The sequence below is a fragment of the Drosophila mauritiana genome, chromosome X (assembly GCF_004382145.1).
Source record: "Drosophila mauritiana strain mau12 chromosome X, ASM438214v1, whole genome shotgun sequence".
NCBI lineage: Eukaryota > Metazoa > Arthropoda > Insecta > Diptera > Drosophilidae > Drosophila > Drosophila mauritiana.
The window spans coordinates 17,654,103-17,669,534 of record NC_046672.1 but is presented as its reverse complement, the minus strand read 5'-3'; the positions used below and the strand labels follow the sequence as shown (position 1 = coordinate 17,669,534).

General features: G+C 44.6%; 2 protein-coding genes across 2 annotated transcripts; both read left to right on the top strand.

Annotated features, from left to right (window-relative positions):
- The first annotated feature begins 2,779 nt into the window (after positions 1-2,779).
- LOC117148798 lies at positions 2,780-9,086 on the top strand. The gene is made up of 9 exons (XM_033316410.1): positions 2,780-2,952; positions 4,384-4,741; positions 4,807-6,901; positions 6,970-7,082; positions 7,146-7,314; positions 7,387-7,477; positions 7,543-7,650; positions 7,720-7,852; positions 7,918-9,086. The coding sequence occupies exons 2-9, from the start codon at positions 4,418-4,420 to the stop codon at positions 7,939-7,941; spliced, it is 3,057 nt and encodes a 1,018-aa protein (XP_033172301.1). The 5' UTR covers positions 2,780-2,952; positions 4,384-4,417; the 3' UTR covers positions 7,942-9,086.
- Positions 9,087-10,556: 1,470 nt separating this feature from the next.
- LOC117147988 lies at positions 10,557-11,094 on the top strand. Its single transcript, XM_033315138.1, has one exon. It carries the CDS (start codon positions 10,635-10,637, stop codon positions 11,019-11,021), a length of 387 nt encoding a protein of 128 aa, XP_033171029.1. The 5' UTR covers positions 10,557-10,634; the 3' UTR covers positions 11,022-11,094.
- The last annotated feature ends 4,338 nt before the right edge of the window (positions 11,095-15,432 follow it).

Below are 15,432 nucleotides of genomic sequence, written 5' to 3'. Positions count from 1 at the left end.
TGAACGATGATGTTTTTATTATTTGATCAACGCACTGTTACCCATGCGGCAACTTAATTTGATCTGCTTAAATTATTTTATTTTACAATATGTCTTGGTACTTAAGACTAACAGATTTTTAATCCTAAAAATGATAGGGAGAATTATAATAGTTGATATAACATAATAATTATTATTTATTTGATTATTCTAATGAAATTTTAAAACTAAGACTTTCTAGGTCAAAACCAGGTCAGGGAGGTCATGAGGGTGGTGTCGCTTGAGTCTTCTTTTGACTCTAGTCCGAGGGTCAGCATTGACCACAGCTGCAGTTCCTAGCTTCCTTGCTAGGCTGTTGGGACCCATTACACTAAAGGATCATAATAGTAGTTTCTGCGGAATGTGAATATCATTATGTGACACGTCAATATCATTACCTACGCACCCATTTTAACGCTATTGATTTTGAGCCTGAATAAACATGCATGAATTTGCCTATATCTAAACGGTTCTTTGAAAACGGGCAGTGATTTGCTGAAATGTAAGAACAATGCGTCCAGCTAAAAGAGAGCCATTAACTTCTGGGGCAAGAATCTATATATTCAGATGCTTAATCTGAAATTCCGCCCACATGAGTGCGATTAGTCCGGCCTTTTCCACCGCCCGCTGCTAATCAGGGCGCAGCCGATTTCTCGCAGTGTGCAATTGACCCAAAGATGCTGCGACTGCGCAGGTAAAAATATGTACATACATACATACATCTCGTGTACAGACATATCCATATAAAGATAGGTGTTTGTGTTTGTGCGGCATTGGCATCTCGCTGCGTCTACTTGCTGTTGTTGTTGATTTTCATCGGCTTTAATGCCTTTGTCTATTTTGGGTTTCTGTTTATGGCGTGGGTTTTTCTCAATTGCATTTTTGGGCGCGCTCTCGACTGCAGCAGCACAAGCACAGTGGCGGGCAGAGAGATAGCAGCGTTTAGGAAATTGGAAATATGCTTATAGAAAGTCGCATAAAAAATTGAACGAATTTAATACCATAAATTGGTACAGTTGATTTCTTTTTAAAAGTATGAATTGGATACGCTTTGTTATTATTATTTTAATATTTTTTATCTTTAAAGTGATATACATAAAATAGAATAAGGTCTAGACTATGATATTACCAAATTCTATGGACCAACGCTTTAAATGTACTATGCTAATTAGTAATTCCCTGGCAAAATGTAACAAAATTGGAAACTACTAACTTGACGGGCATTGTAAGTGTCGTATGTGTGAGTGTGGAAATACCAGAATTACCTAAATAACAACAAGAATAGCCGTGCACTTATAAAGCAATGTTTGTAATCGGATCGCATTGGCATGTTGGCCAGTTGAGTTCAGTTCTCAATTGCTGGCCAAAAGTTTCTGGCCCCTCGAGTGTCTGACTGTCAGTCTGTCTGTCTCTTTCTGCGCCCCATCACCCCTCTCTCTCTGCTCGTATAATTCGTTTTCTTTTCGCATTCCGCTGGAATTCCACAACGTCGCAGTTTGTTGTAGTGGTTGTTGTGCTGTCCCGTCTTGTTGTCACTTTTTTCAGTGTTCAGTTGTTTTTAGTATTCAATTTTTTTTGTTTCATATACCCGATGTGGTGGTAACCAGCATTGTGCGTTATGCATGCCGTCCGGCACTTAATTCACAGTTTAGCACGAATTATTAAATATTTGACGGGCCGCAACGAAAGTGAGAGCGGCGTCGTTGGTGAAAAGGCCCTACACTTCCGCCACTGCACACAGAATGGCTAATTTATGCGATTATTGGTAAGACGGCATGGGCAAGACAGCCCAGTTCGGTCGTCTGTCTGTCATTTTAATAACTCTTGCATTGTGGCCAAGCAGAAATATCACAAAGCCCAGCGAAACGTGTTCGCCGCAGTGAAAGTAAGAGCCAAAGTCAACAGTCACCAGGTAACTGGCAACAGGCAAAAGGCAACAGGTGGTGACCGCGACGGTCAGAAGCCGAAAACGGCAACGGTTCCCAGCGCATCCCTGGCAATTGATGGTGGGGGAAGGGGCGAATCCGACCCCCAAATGGCAAGGGGCCATCGGGTATCAAAAGCTATAAATGATTTAGCTTGAAGATTTCTTTTTCGGTGGTAGTTATCAAACTAAAGCTATTTATTTCTGTAAGCTACTTTGCTAAACAATTATTTCTTATTTATTGGAGCCTAATAAATTTCTACAAGTTTTGGATATATGTATGTATCTATTACCGGTTAAGCGTTTTCAAATTTCACGTGATTTCATTTGTTTCGAGCATTACTGGGTGAAACCGTCCAACATTCTTGTCAATTTTAATGTCCTCAGATGAAGAATTTTAAAAAATAATACGTTTATGAAATAATACGTTATTTGCGTTTATTAATACATAATCAATTTTTCAATGTTTGCATTGCAACCATTTGAAGTTGAGAAGTAAAATGAGTTTTTAGATAAAATATTAACTTTGTTGGTTTTCAGTACCAAAATTCCTGCCCAGAATTTTCAAAAAAAAATCAAATCTCCTGCCTTCTTTTAGCGAAGTTTCGAACACAGAAATACTTTTTGCATTTTGATTGTACTGTAACGGTTTGTATTGCATATATTGATTATACATTTCAAATATTCTCCAAAAGTCTGGCAGCACCGATGTTAACGATTAAGCCGCGATGCATGTCGTAATCTAGTGCCGTGCCGCCAATCGATAGTATCGCACTTACATCGATGCAGTGCCATCGCTAGCCAAACTGAAATGCTGAAATTGAACATCGAAATTGAAAGCAGCGGCCGTGCAGCAATTGCAATGCGTGCAATCAATCCCGTCAACAACAAATTGGCGCAGAGCAGCCAATAGGAAGCAGATCGGAATCGCAATTGGAATCTGGATCGGATCCGTGTGGGTGTCGCGAATCTAATCGGAGGAAAGCAGCCGACGAAAGGGGCAGCGAAAGGCAAGTGCGATTGCAACTGGAATTGTATTTGTAATGAATGCAAACGGTCGTGTATGTGCATGTGCTTCTGTGTGTGTGCGAGTCTGGCCTGCGCTGGTGTGTGTGTGTGTACGCGAGAGCCAGGAGAGCAATAATTAAATTAAGCAAAGGTGTTAAATTAAACCCGTGTGTGCGAGTGTGTGCGTGAGTGTGTGCGTGTGTCGTGGCTCTCTCGCTAAGTGTGTTGGTGTTGGTCCTGCTGTTGTGCTGTGTGTTTGTGTGTGTGCGAGTTGTGTATATACGCAGAGTGACAAAATTCTAATAAGAATTCTGGTTATCGCTGCACTGCACTGCCGTTCGCCCTCTCTCCTTCCCACCCGCTAGCGGCTCCTATATAAAATGGCTTAAAAAATACTAGCAAACGTCGTACTACGAAAACGACGACGCACGATGTCGGTGGGCGTTGGGCGGTTTTCGGGGGGCGGCTGACTTTTCCGGCTACTCTTTTGCCCATGTGTGTGTGTGTACTACAGCGGTACTTTTTACGCACTTCAGATTCCAATTGGCAGAGATCCATTTCTGGATCTTCATCTTCTGCTTCCGCGCTGAATCTCTCGTTTTTTCCTGCTGCAAAAAATCTCTTTGGGAAATCCGCTGGCGAAATCCTCAAACTAAATCTCTACGCCCAAAAAGGGGGGAAAAAATCTCGTCTGCTTTTTTGGCTTCAATTTCTGCGCACAAGCACGAGCGTAGGTGAAAAGGGGGCGGCGGTGGGGTAGGCTCGGAGTGGGGGCGGGCGGCCGGGACGACAGGACGAAAAACGGCGCACGCAACTGTCATTGACCTTCAATTGCATTCGTTGCAAGCTGCAGCCGCCGCACCCAAAGGTCATAGGTTTGGATGTGTGTCATCCAATTAATCAAAATCGAACCCTAAAAACCGCAGCTAATACTATTTTCATAAGTCCTATATAACGTCTATAAGGCAGCCATATAATCGGTCGATTTAAGTGGGAATTATACACTCAAATGTGCCACAAATATTGCTGATAAGTTGGATTTTCCGCACATTCAGCGATATTTAATCATACAAAAAATGTGCAGATACTGGGAATTAAAGAAAATGGTATGCAGGATGCCAAATAAACGTATTATAATTATAATAGGTCTTAAAAACCCTGAATAACAATTTATTTTTAAACTGTAATCTTTAGAAATCCAGCTAAGATCCCATTTAATTGTAATTTCTTGTTCATCTCAGTTATCTTTCAATCTGAATTCCTTAATTTTTAATGCATATCACATCTGTCGGTCAACATTTAAATGACAAGACATCAGCCTTTAACCTTTTATTATGACTTGCATTCAAGTATTTTTTAAGCTACGTATTTTTCCCAGCATCCTTGGAAGTAGTGGTTAATAACACGAAACCGCTTTTCATCTCGTTATTCAGCTGTTGCCTCTCACCTGAGTCTCTTGCCCCGAAAATGGAATCGTCCATTAAGCTTAAGGACAGCAACTCCAACTGCAGCTCCAATTCGAATGGCAATGTGGGCGGTGGCGTTGGCGCGGGCGGAGGCGTGGCCGGTGGAGGAGGAAGCGGCAGCGGAGGCGTCTGCGTGTCGAGCATCTGCAGCAGCGACAGCTTCAGCATCATGCCACCGCCGCATCACGAACTGGTCAGCGCCAACAGCATTGAGCTGAATGCGGCGGCCTCGCTGAGCGATGATAGTGGAGTTCCACTGACCACCAACAGCTCCATATCCAGTGGCGACTCCTACCGCCTGGGCATGTGCAAATTCGAAATTGAGGTGAGCCGCACTGGGTCGCACGAATCCACCCGAGAATACCCCTAATCCCATTGAATCCCTTGCAGATGGTAGAGAGCGATGGCGAGGTCTCGCAGTTCGATTCACTGGACAATTGCTCCGAGGGCGGCATGAGTGCCGAGAACTTTAATACGCTGAAGAAGGGACCGCTGGCGCCCATTGATCCGCCGCCCGAGTTCCAGGACTCGCCACAGACCACGCTGGTGCGCTCCATCTCCAAGAACATAGTGAACAGTCTGCGTCGCTGGACCTCCTCGCAATCGTCGTTCGAGCACCTGAAGGACGATGCCACCACGATGGTGAGCGGCCTGGCCACGGCCGTTCTGCCCGAGGAACCGCATCCGCCCAGCCAGGAGTTGGTCCTCTTGCTGGGCAAGACCGAGTGCAAGCTGGACGCCCTAGATGGCCAGGCTCTGGGCCAGATGAGTCTCAAAGAGTCGTATGCGATCAACAAGCATCTGTACTCAAGCGATTCCATACTGAACAGCCACACGGACAACATTTACGACGAGCCCAACAACATTGTGAGCAGTTCGCTGGGCAACAGCGTGGATCTGCTCGAGGAGGAGCAATCGGACGCCAGCAGCTGCTCCCCGCTGCCATCGCCGCCGCCACCCGTGTCCATAGTTAAGATCAAGCAGACGCTATGTCCGTACTACCAGGACCACACTCGCTACTTCAAGGCCATACCCACGGAGCAGGACAACATAGCCAGTGCCAAGGCGGCAGCTGCCCAACAGAGGTTCAACAGCGCCGGTCTGTCGGAGATCCACGACTACGACCTGTACTACGGGGCCAGGCGGCAGCCGGTGGATAACAGCAGTCTGCAGCGACGCCAGGCCTCGCTCTACAGTCCGCTGGGCCACACCAGCCATTGTCACTACCACCACAGCCATGGCCATGGGCATGGAAGCCATCATCACCATCACCACCACCAGCCGGGCTACGGCTACAGCCATGGCCAGCGGCCCAACTCGAGAAACTCGCTGAACAGCCGCCTGAGCAGCTCGCACAACTCACTGAACGTCTCGTCGGCCAACAAGCCGGACGACTCGATCTTCATCACCCAGGCCATGTCGCACGATGCGCTCTTCACGCGCGAGATCTCCGACTTCTACAACGTGCCCATCGACTCGGACATCTACGCCTTCCCCGTGGACATGATCGAGCAGCAGCAGCAACAGCAGTTGGTGGAGGAGCAACAGCAGCAGAAGCCCGCAGCGCCCACTTACCACAAGGCGAGCAGGCGGAACAAACGCAACAAGCGCAAGCAGCGCTACGCCGGATCAGGCACGGGCGCCGGAACGGAGACCAGCGACGGCGATGGCGAGAAGAGCAAGCACGGCAAGTACCGCACGCCCGTCGGCGTCGGCATGGGCCAGGTCAGCGAATCAGAGCCACTGCACATGACACTGGACGAGGTGAAGCAGTTCTACCACACCCTCTACTCGGATGCGGGCAAGCCCACGCCCAAGCCGATGGTCAAGTCGAGCAACGAGACCATTTGGAGTGTGTCGACCAATACCACCACCACCACGGCGAGAACGCGTAGCAGTGTGGGCACCACCCGAGGAGGTGGTGGCCCGCCAGGAGCGGGCAATGGTGCTGGTGGCGCCAGCAGTGATGGTGGCGTTGGCGGAGGCAGCGCGGGCGGTGGCAAGTATCTGAGCAAGCAGAACAAGCACAACCTGGACAACGATAAGCTCAACAACAACAATAACAACAACAACAACCATCAGCCATCGCACCAGCAGCTGGAGAAGCCACCGACGGAGCACCACAACCAGCACCAGCCACCGAATAACAAGCACGTCCTGCACTCGGAGAAGAAGTCACAGTTCACGCTGAACCTGAAGCAGCGGTTCTGCAGCATCTTCCGCTTCCGTCGGAGCAATCACAGTCGTTGCCGAGGCTCAGGCGGCAACCAGACCGGCACCTTTGCCAGTGCCAATGCGAATGCAGCGGCAACAGCGCCCCTGATCCCGCCAGCTGCCGTGATAACCAGCGCTCCGGGGTCAGCGGGCCAAACCCAGTTGGCCAGCGAACTGAACGGGGCGTTGATTACGGCTGAGTCGGACGAACCGAATGCCGATCTGCGCAAGAAGTTCCAGTCTCGTGCCCTGCCACCACTACCAAAGAAGGGTGAGTGGACGCCTGCAGAACTGGCGGTCGTGTAAGTCTATAATTGTCATACCTTTGCCATCCCACAGCCGCAGCCTATGCCATTGAAGCCGTCAAGTCGGAACCGGAGGAGGTCAAGGCGAACGTAATCCAGGAGCCCCGGGCACTGCAGTTCACCTCCAGCATTGAGAAAGTCAAAGACGTAGGTTTGAGTCGCACTGCCCGCCCCGAAAAGCGCTAATCGTTCAATGATCTTGTTTCGCAGTATGGCTGGTACTGGGGTCCCCTGTCCAGCGAGGCGGCCGAGAAGGTGCTATCCAGCGAACCGGACGGCTCCTTCATCGTGCGCGACAGCTCCGACGACCACTACATCTTCTCCCTGAGCTTCAAGCTGAACAACTGTGTGCGACATGTGCGCATAGAGCAAGATCAGGGTGCGTATATATCATATACATCGATGACATCTGCCATACTATGTGTGTACATTGTTGTTTCATTGTAAACAGGAACCTTTTCCTTTGGCTCGTATGCCAAGTTCAAGTCGCAGACCATCACCGAGTTCATTGAGAAGGCCGTCGAGCATTCGCGGAGCGGCAGGTTAGCTTAGCCCGAAAGCACTGCATCCACTTTATGACTGTAACCCAATCCGAAATCTCCCCCAGATATCTATTCTTTCTGCATCGGCGGCCTGAGCACGGACCAATGCGAGTGCAATTAACCAATCCAGTATCTAGGTTTAAGCATGTACAAAGCTTGCAGCACATGTGCAGGTGGGTTTCCATTAACTATGCCTTTCCATAATATCTATCTATCATCTAACTATCTACCCATCATTTCAGATTTGTTATACTAAAGGCGGTTATACGAAAGGATCTAATACAGACATTGCCATTACCGAGAAGACTTCTAGACTATCTTAACTATAAGCACTGCTATTCCGAGCAGGTGGAGAGCGACAGTTCTCATTCGCAGGTGAGCTGCAGCTCTATCTTATGTATATAACCAGTATATAACACCTTCTTATCTATATCCTATAGATATCTGGCGATGGAACGATGTAAGGGAGGGGGGATATCGAACGGAGGCGATTCGCTTGTGACAACAAAACGTAAACGAAAGCAACAGAAATTATTACCTTAAATAAGTAGTAGAATTTAACGAAACATTTAACAACAAACAGTAACAACAAAGCAAGCAACAAACAAACAACCGTTAAACGTTCTGTATAACAAGAACAGCGAAAAACAAAACAAAAACAAAAAGAAGAAGAAAACACCAAACAAAAAAACAAAAGTTACATGCGTAAGCAAAGCGAGGAAATTGTTAGTTTTGCTAAAACAAAAACAAAAAAAAAAAAGAAACAAAAACAACAAAAAACGAAAAACCAGAAAAATCAAGGAAACAAAATTCAAACTCTGTTTATTGATCATTTTTTTGTACTCGGTGCTATACTATAAATATTAACTATTTAATGAAAGGAACGATGGAAAACAAAAGAACAGAACAGAATATGACGATTATATAAATTAATTATGCGTAGTCAAGTAAACGAATAACAGAGTTGTACATAAGCAAGTTTGAGAGCCAGTAATCCAAGTCCCACCCACAACCAAAACCTCAACCCCCTCAACTCCCCACTTTGGGCACGAATCAGACCGAGAAGGAGACAGAGACAAAAACAGTAGCAGTAACAGTGACAGTAACAGTAACAGTGACAGTGACAGTAACAGAGAAAGATAACGAGACAAGGTCGTTGATGTTGATGTTTTGTGTAATCAATTAATTACTTTTATGCTTGCCTTTTAGCTGTGATTTAAATAAGTCGTCGAATGTTAATTGGAAGACGATGTGCAGTTTGATATTTGATAGATTTGATATAGCCTAGCCCCCATATAGTTGAGGTTCTGTTATGCACATTTCGAAGCTGCTCAATCGTCGCAACGCCCGTGCCCAAAGGTCCTTGAAAGCGAGCGAAATATGAGATAACCATTAACGCATTGTACTTAGTTTAATCCACGTCATGTACTCAAAGGATCGATTGCCAGAGGAAAAGGATAGCGAACTCACACATACCCACACACACACACATGAATGGAAAGCCAACAATTGTACTGTATTGTATTTAGGTTTATTTGAATTGTTAACTAATTTTTGTTTTCGTCTTTGTTATTTATGTTTTAAGCTCGACTCTTTTGTACACTATTGCGTATGGTTTGTTTTTAGTTTGTAATTTCGTATTTATTTAGTGTTTTTTTTTTGTTGTTGTGTCGTAACTGTAACTGTAAGAAAACCCGCTCCAATCCAATCCAACCAATCTCAAGTCCAATCCAAGCCAAGCCAAGCCAAATTCGAGTCCGTCGTGGGCTCTGTTTTCTTTGAACATTAAACAAACAATATTTGTCTATGGAAATTAAATAAACGAACGAATGACGATAGAAATACAAAGCAATGCCGATGATAGGAGAGCGGTGTGGAGGGGAGGAGTACGAACGGTCACAGTAAATGAGCAAAACAACAAAGGCAATATAAAGAACATTTTTAATAATAAAAATTAAACAAAGAACTTGTAGCACTTGTCGTTTGACTTTTGGGCAAAAATTCGGTTGCTGTGTAAAATAATTGCTTAACTTTTTGAACCACATTTTTGGGGCTGCCCAATCTGGCAAATGCATTTTTTAATGTTGCCAGTGTTTCAAAAAGATGGGAAAGAAATGTTTAAGATCACGTAAGTATATTCATATGCGTAATATATATATATATAAGTGAATGTTTAGGCGCATACCCTTGTAATAGTATTGCACCACTCTTACAACAGACGCAGCATTTCTTAAATTACATGCATTCTACATTTTACACGCACTTAGTCTACTTATTGTTCATTTACAAAGAGAATTACACATCGTAAAGTAGATGGCTCTATATGTTCGATTGCAAACACAAGCAACATACATAGGTGGCGCTAGTACACACGATTTTGAAAAATGAAATGATTGATTAGATTATTTCATAAGTACTTATAATTATGTTGTTCATTTAAAACAAATATTATATATATAAGCATTATTCATTACAAGTATATCAAATGCATGCGTTTTGTACATTAGTCTATAACCTGTTAAAAGAGGATTCATGATATTTTTGAAAGACCAACGAGTGTCCATATTCATATTTCAGGAGCTAAAATGCCGTGTGTTTCATATTCTTTTTATCAATAGGACTCGTGGTGCGGTTTTACCTGAAACTTTCCCAATTAACTTGCGTCTGTCGAACTTCGTTTTCGAGCCAGGTAGTGAGTGCTTCTGGTGCTTCAGTTGGAAACGTATTACGCAACAATAAAAACTGTCACCGAATGGCGCCAGCAGGAATCCGGGACTTTGGCTCATCCTGCAGGTAACCTTATGAATGGCGGGAAAGTCCATGGGATTTCCCGCAGAGCCGGTCATTCATGAAACTGCAACGGCGTTGCGTTGCGCACACGTGTTGTCAATTACCTGGATCCGCTGTCCCGAGGATCAGATCTAGAGGATCAGAACCGTGCGGTCGACGGGTAATATATGGTGACCAGGTAGTTAGTCGGGATTTTCCAAACGTTTTATGAATGAAACGGGTTGGAGACGACGGCGGTGGTATATAAGGCCATACTAGTTGACCGGGACAATCAGAAGCCCGAGAAATCTAAAGCGATCCACACCACACATCTCTTCGGCACTACGGAAGTAAAACTAAAAGTAAGGACCTCAAATTCAAAGGAACCATGGCTGGAGGAGCAAAAATGATGATGACCATCCTGTGTGTGAGCATCTTTCTCGCTGGCAAAGCGCTGGGCGCATCCACATCCATATCCACATCGGCCGGAGGACTACAAAGACGACCGCAGAGGATCGCCCAGTGCCGAGAGCTCTGCTACCGCCAATCCTTGCCAGCGATTACGCCACCACTGCTCTGCCGATCCCGTCCAGAGTGCTACATGTGCCACGACTACTGCCGCGTCCTCGATGTTGTCCAGCGCAGTCTGGCCACCTCCATGTGCGCAGATCGGGAGTTCTGCACCCGCGGATGTCGGGTGGCCTGCTCGTACCACCGCCTGAGGATATTCCACTTCCCCCAGGACGCGACTGCCAATGCGGTGATCAAGAAGTGAGAGTGAAGTGTTCTGCATCCTGTGACTCTTGTACATAGTTCGACATAAATTAGTATCTAGCATAAGTGTACAGTTCGCATAAGAATAAGTTACAAAATAAATCAAATTAGAAATTACAAAATTGCTTATTGCTTGCTTACTTAATAATTCTACTGGATTCAGTTGGGACTAAAGATATTTCTTGCTATCTGAGATAGAAATTCAACAGAAATCAAGTCTTTTAAGAACTCTGCTCTTTAAATATGGTAATTACTTATAATAGTGGGATACCCCTTTAAAGATGGAAACTCATAGCAATACGTTGATTTACTTGGATGTTAGTTGGTATTAAAGTTGTTCTTAAAGGAATTCCAAGAGAAATAGTAAGGATATGCATACAATCGTTCATACGAAAATTCAATAAATCCTCAAAAAATCAAGGAAATCGTGTAAACGCTCGTCCATTAACGACTGATCGAATGATTATAATTATAATAATAATTATTAGTCCATAAAAAAAGAAAGTCAACTGCAGTTTTTCGGCACTGTTTCTGTGCTTTTGGGCCCGGTCGCTCTTCTCACGAACGCGATTGGCAATTGGAATTGGCCAGGCTGTTGCAGCCAGCTGTTGCAAAAGGCAACATTGCCGATCCGGTCTGGATGTTGGCTTTATTAATCACCAGCGATGGCCAGGAGCATGAGGAGCAGGAGCAGCAGGAGGATGATCATGAGGTTCGAAGTTGAGGAGCGTACGAAATAATTTAAGCTTGCATATGAGGGAGAGTGCAAAAAATTAAATTAAAAATGCGGCGCACATAGAAAAAGGGGCACAACAGGTGGCCACGACCGGATATTGAATCGATCGCATATATGTATGTATACCACCTTATAACTTATAACTTATAGCTTGTATGCGGCATATGGTCCATATGTCGTGCGATCTGATTGCCTCGATAAGGAGTTACGCCTAACGGTGCTCCAAACATCATTATCATTGTCAATATTTTGTGTGCATCAAATTGTCTGCCTTAGCACCTAATTACATAATTACATAAAGATGCAGCCAGACATTCGGGCTTCTTAGCTTGGAGTTTCGGGTTTCCCGCCCGTTGGTGTTAACTTTAAGGCCGTAACCCCCACAATGGCCAAAACCCCCCCGCTGCACTGCTGTCACATAAAGCCGTGGTGAGCGCATAAAAAGCGGCAGCGATGATCGTAAAAAATCGATTTGAAGTCTATAAAAATCATATCATACAAATTTTTATATGCCATGCTCGTTTTAAAATGTCACGATGCACCAAGTTGGCCAAAAAAAAATCAGTTTTCGGACGGGAGGCTAACGAACTGAGCCGAAGTTATAAAAGAAAATATTACCAACAAAAGAGGCAACCTAAAACTAGGGTATAGAGACGAATTCTAGATGCCCTACAATTACCAAAAATTGCCTCTATATTTTATACTATTAATTAATACTTATCTTTGATGGTTTATAAATTCAAACAACTAACTGTGCCTTTCATTTTATTTAATTTAATATAAACATTATAATACAGTTACTATTTATAGATATTTATTTATACATTTATAGAATACCATATCGTACTCTACAAAACCAACGAAAAAACCAAACAAACTCAAAAATTAGATGAAGATTTCGAAATGGAAAACTAAGCTGCGTTTTGAAAGGAAATTAAAAGCCGCGACAAATGCTGCAAAAGGAATGACAAATAAATTTCCCATTGACCAACAGGTGCTTGGAAATGGTCATGGAAATGGGTGTGGGAATGGGTTTGGGTATGGGTATGGGTATGGGTATGGGGATTCCTAGCAGACTATACTCACACCTATCCTATCGCACCTCTCATTTCTCGGCTGCTTCTCCAGCGAATTGAAAACTTTTCCCGATGATGCAATAAATTCCCAGATAAATGTTAATTTACGAGTGGAGGAGAGCAGTCTGGCTGCAGAGGAAATGGGAATGGGAAAGGGGCAAGGGAGGAGGTGCCACTGCGACAGGCTGTCTGGCGGGTAACCAAACTGGGCACTCCATAGATACCATGCCCCCCTTTCAGGGCTACCCTTCCTCACTTTCGAGATTATGATTATTGAAATGTTTTTGGAGCCCGTCAAACCGAAAGCAAAGCCGAACGAAACGCGGCGGGCGTGCAAATCACGAAGTGCTATATCCAAATCCGGATATTTATACCTGTATTTGTACATGTGCAGCTACGTATTAATTAATTATAAGCCGCAAGGACGGCCGACGGAGGATGGAGGAAGGAGGACAGCGGAGCGTCCATAACGTGCACGAAGGTGAGAAATCAATTTTCAGTATCTCGCTTTGTGTTTAATATTTTTCCAGTGAAATGCGCCGACCGAGCATCCAAAGACGACGGCTGGACGACCACGACGATGATGAGCCTCAGTTTTGGCCGAGGTTGGAGCCTGGCTTCAGTTTGAGCCGGGGGCATCGCTTGTGACGGCAGTTCAGGTTCAGACACTGCAAGAAATAGTCCTGCCTATATTCTATGCCACTCAAAACAAGAGGTAACGTTTAAGTCGAGTGTCGCGACTACCAGATACCCATTACTTGATAAGCGGAAGTGCGAGCGAGAAAGTTTATGGTACAGGGTGGTAACCATATACGGAACATCCATTCTGGTCACAGAAAATCTAAATATTTAACTCTTTATAATAACAAAAATTGGGCTTTTTAATAAATTACTTCCACATTTCAGATACCTGATTACCTGAATACCCATAGGGAAATATGACATTTCAATGATGTCTAGTTTTATAAAAAAATATGTTGATTAGCCAGTTCCCATTTCTTTCAGTGCACCGCATACTGGGATTCTGGTTAGTTCTCTTGTTCTGGGGCACGTAAATTAGGATAACAACGTGAAACATAATTATTACTTTGGACAGATATGGCAGCGTCTGCTGCGCCTGCGCCCCCAGGTTCCCAGCTTCCTTGGAGGTGCCCAGCTCGGGGTGGAAGTCTCCGTTTCAGTTGGAGACCCCGTCCCAATCCCGGCCAGCGTTGGCTTTGTGGCCCAAATAAATGTATTAAACTTGGTTAACGCCTTCATTTCGGAGCCGCTCGCTCCGCCGATCGCCGTCGCCTTCGTGGGCCCCAAAGTAGGTGTAATAAAAAATATGAATTGTTGTTATATTAAGATCCATCCAAACGGCAAACAGCAGGCAAAGATCATTCAGAGCTTTTTACGATCCGCAACGAATTGCAATTCGTGTGAAAAACTCACGCATGCATATCGCTTTCGAACAAAAGTTTGACCAATTTATTGAAGTCATCCCGTTGTAGGCCAATTTGGAATAATATAATGTTTAAGCGGTGCAATAATTGTAAATAGAATGAAGTTTATATTTCAAAAGGCTTGCAATTAAGCCAACGAACTAGCCCAGTTGATTGAGCAATTGAGTTACCCAACTAAAAATGATTGTGCGCTGAATAAAAGTAAATTTAAAATGTAATTTTAGTTTATAATTCTAAATTTCAGCTTAGAGATGTGCCAGTAAAGTGTGTGATTCCATCTTTCATACAATTTATGGCCCAATTTGTTTGCACAACCCCGATATTCCAGCCGCTTGCCTTGGTTGGCCCTAATTCAATTAGGACGCCCTTTGTGCACCTCGATTGGTTAATTGGCATTTGATCTGCGGGCTCATCAGCTAATTAACGCTAGCCGATCCGCAGACAATACCCACAAGCTGGGACCGCCAGCCACCCGCTGGCTAAAGCTTTCGGCTTAGGTTCGATCCCAAGATCCCCAGATCGTAAGATCTCAAGATCTCCAGATCCCGAAAGGAAATGCCACGAAGTTGAAAATGCAAAACGAAATTGGCAGCGGAGACAGAGTGGAGAGTCCTCTGGTTCTGGTTCTGATTCTGATTCTGATTCTGGTTCTGGGTCTCTGTTTCAGTTTCTTCTTCGTTTTTTTCCCGACTCCAAGTCGAGAGGATGGTGGCAGGAAACGTGGGTCGTGGCCGTGCGTAATGAAGACGTTAAGCTCGGAGGATCAGCAGTGGGCTATGTGGATGTGGATGCGGCTGGAGTCGAGCGGATCTTCAAGAAAGCTGCCAGGCATACGTCGCCGTTAAAGTCCAGCCCCATCTCCATCTTCAGAGTTATTCTCCCGTTTTACCCTCTTTACCGATCCGCAGACACACTGAAGAAAATTCTAACTAACTTAGAAACTATGCTTAACTAATAGTATTAGTATAAGGAAGTTACAGCAACAGTTTTATCGTATATTGAAGAAAAATCTTCTGATCATGATATTGAGCTGTACCAAAAGTAATAATGAAACGATGAACTACGAGCTTTTTCTCGCAGTGTGCGTAACTCTTTGAGTCTCGTTTCGGTTCCGCTTGCATGTTAACTGAAATGAAAATTCGTATGAAGGCGAGA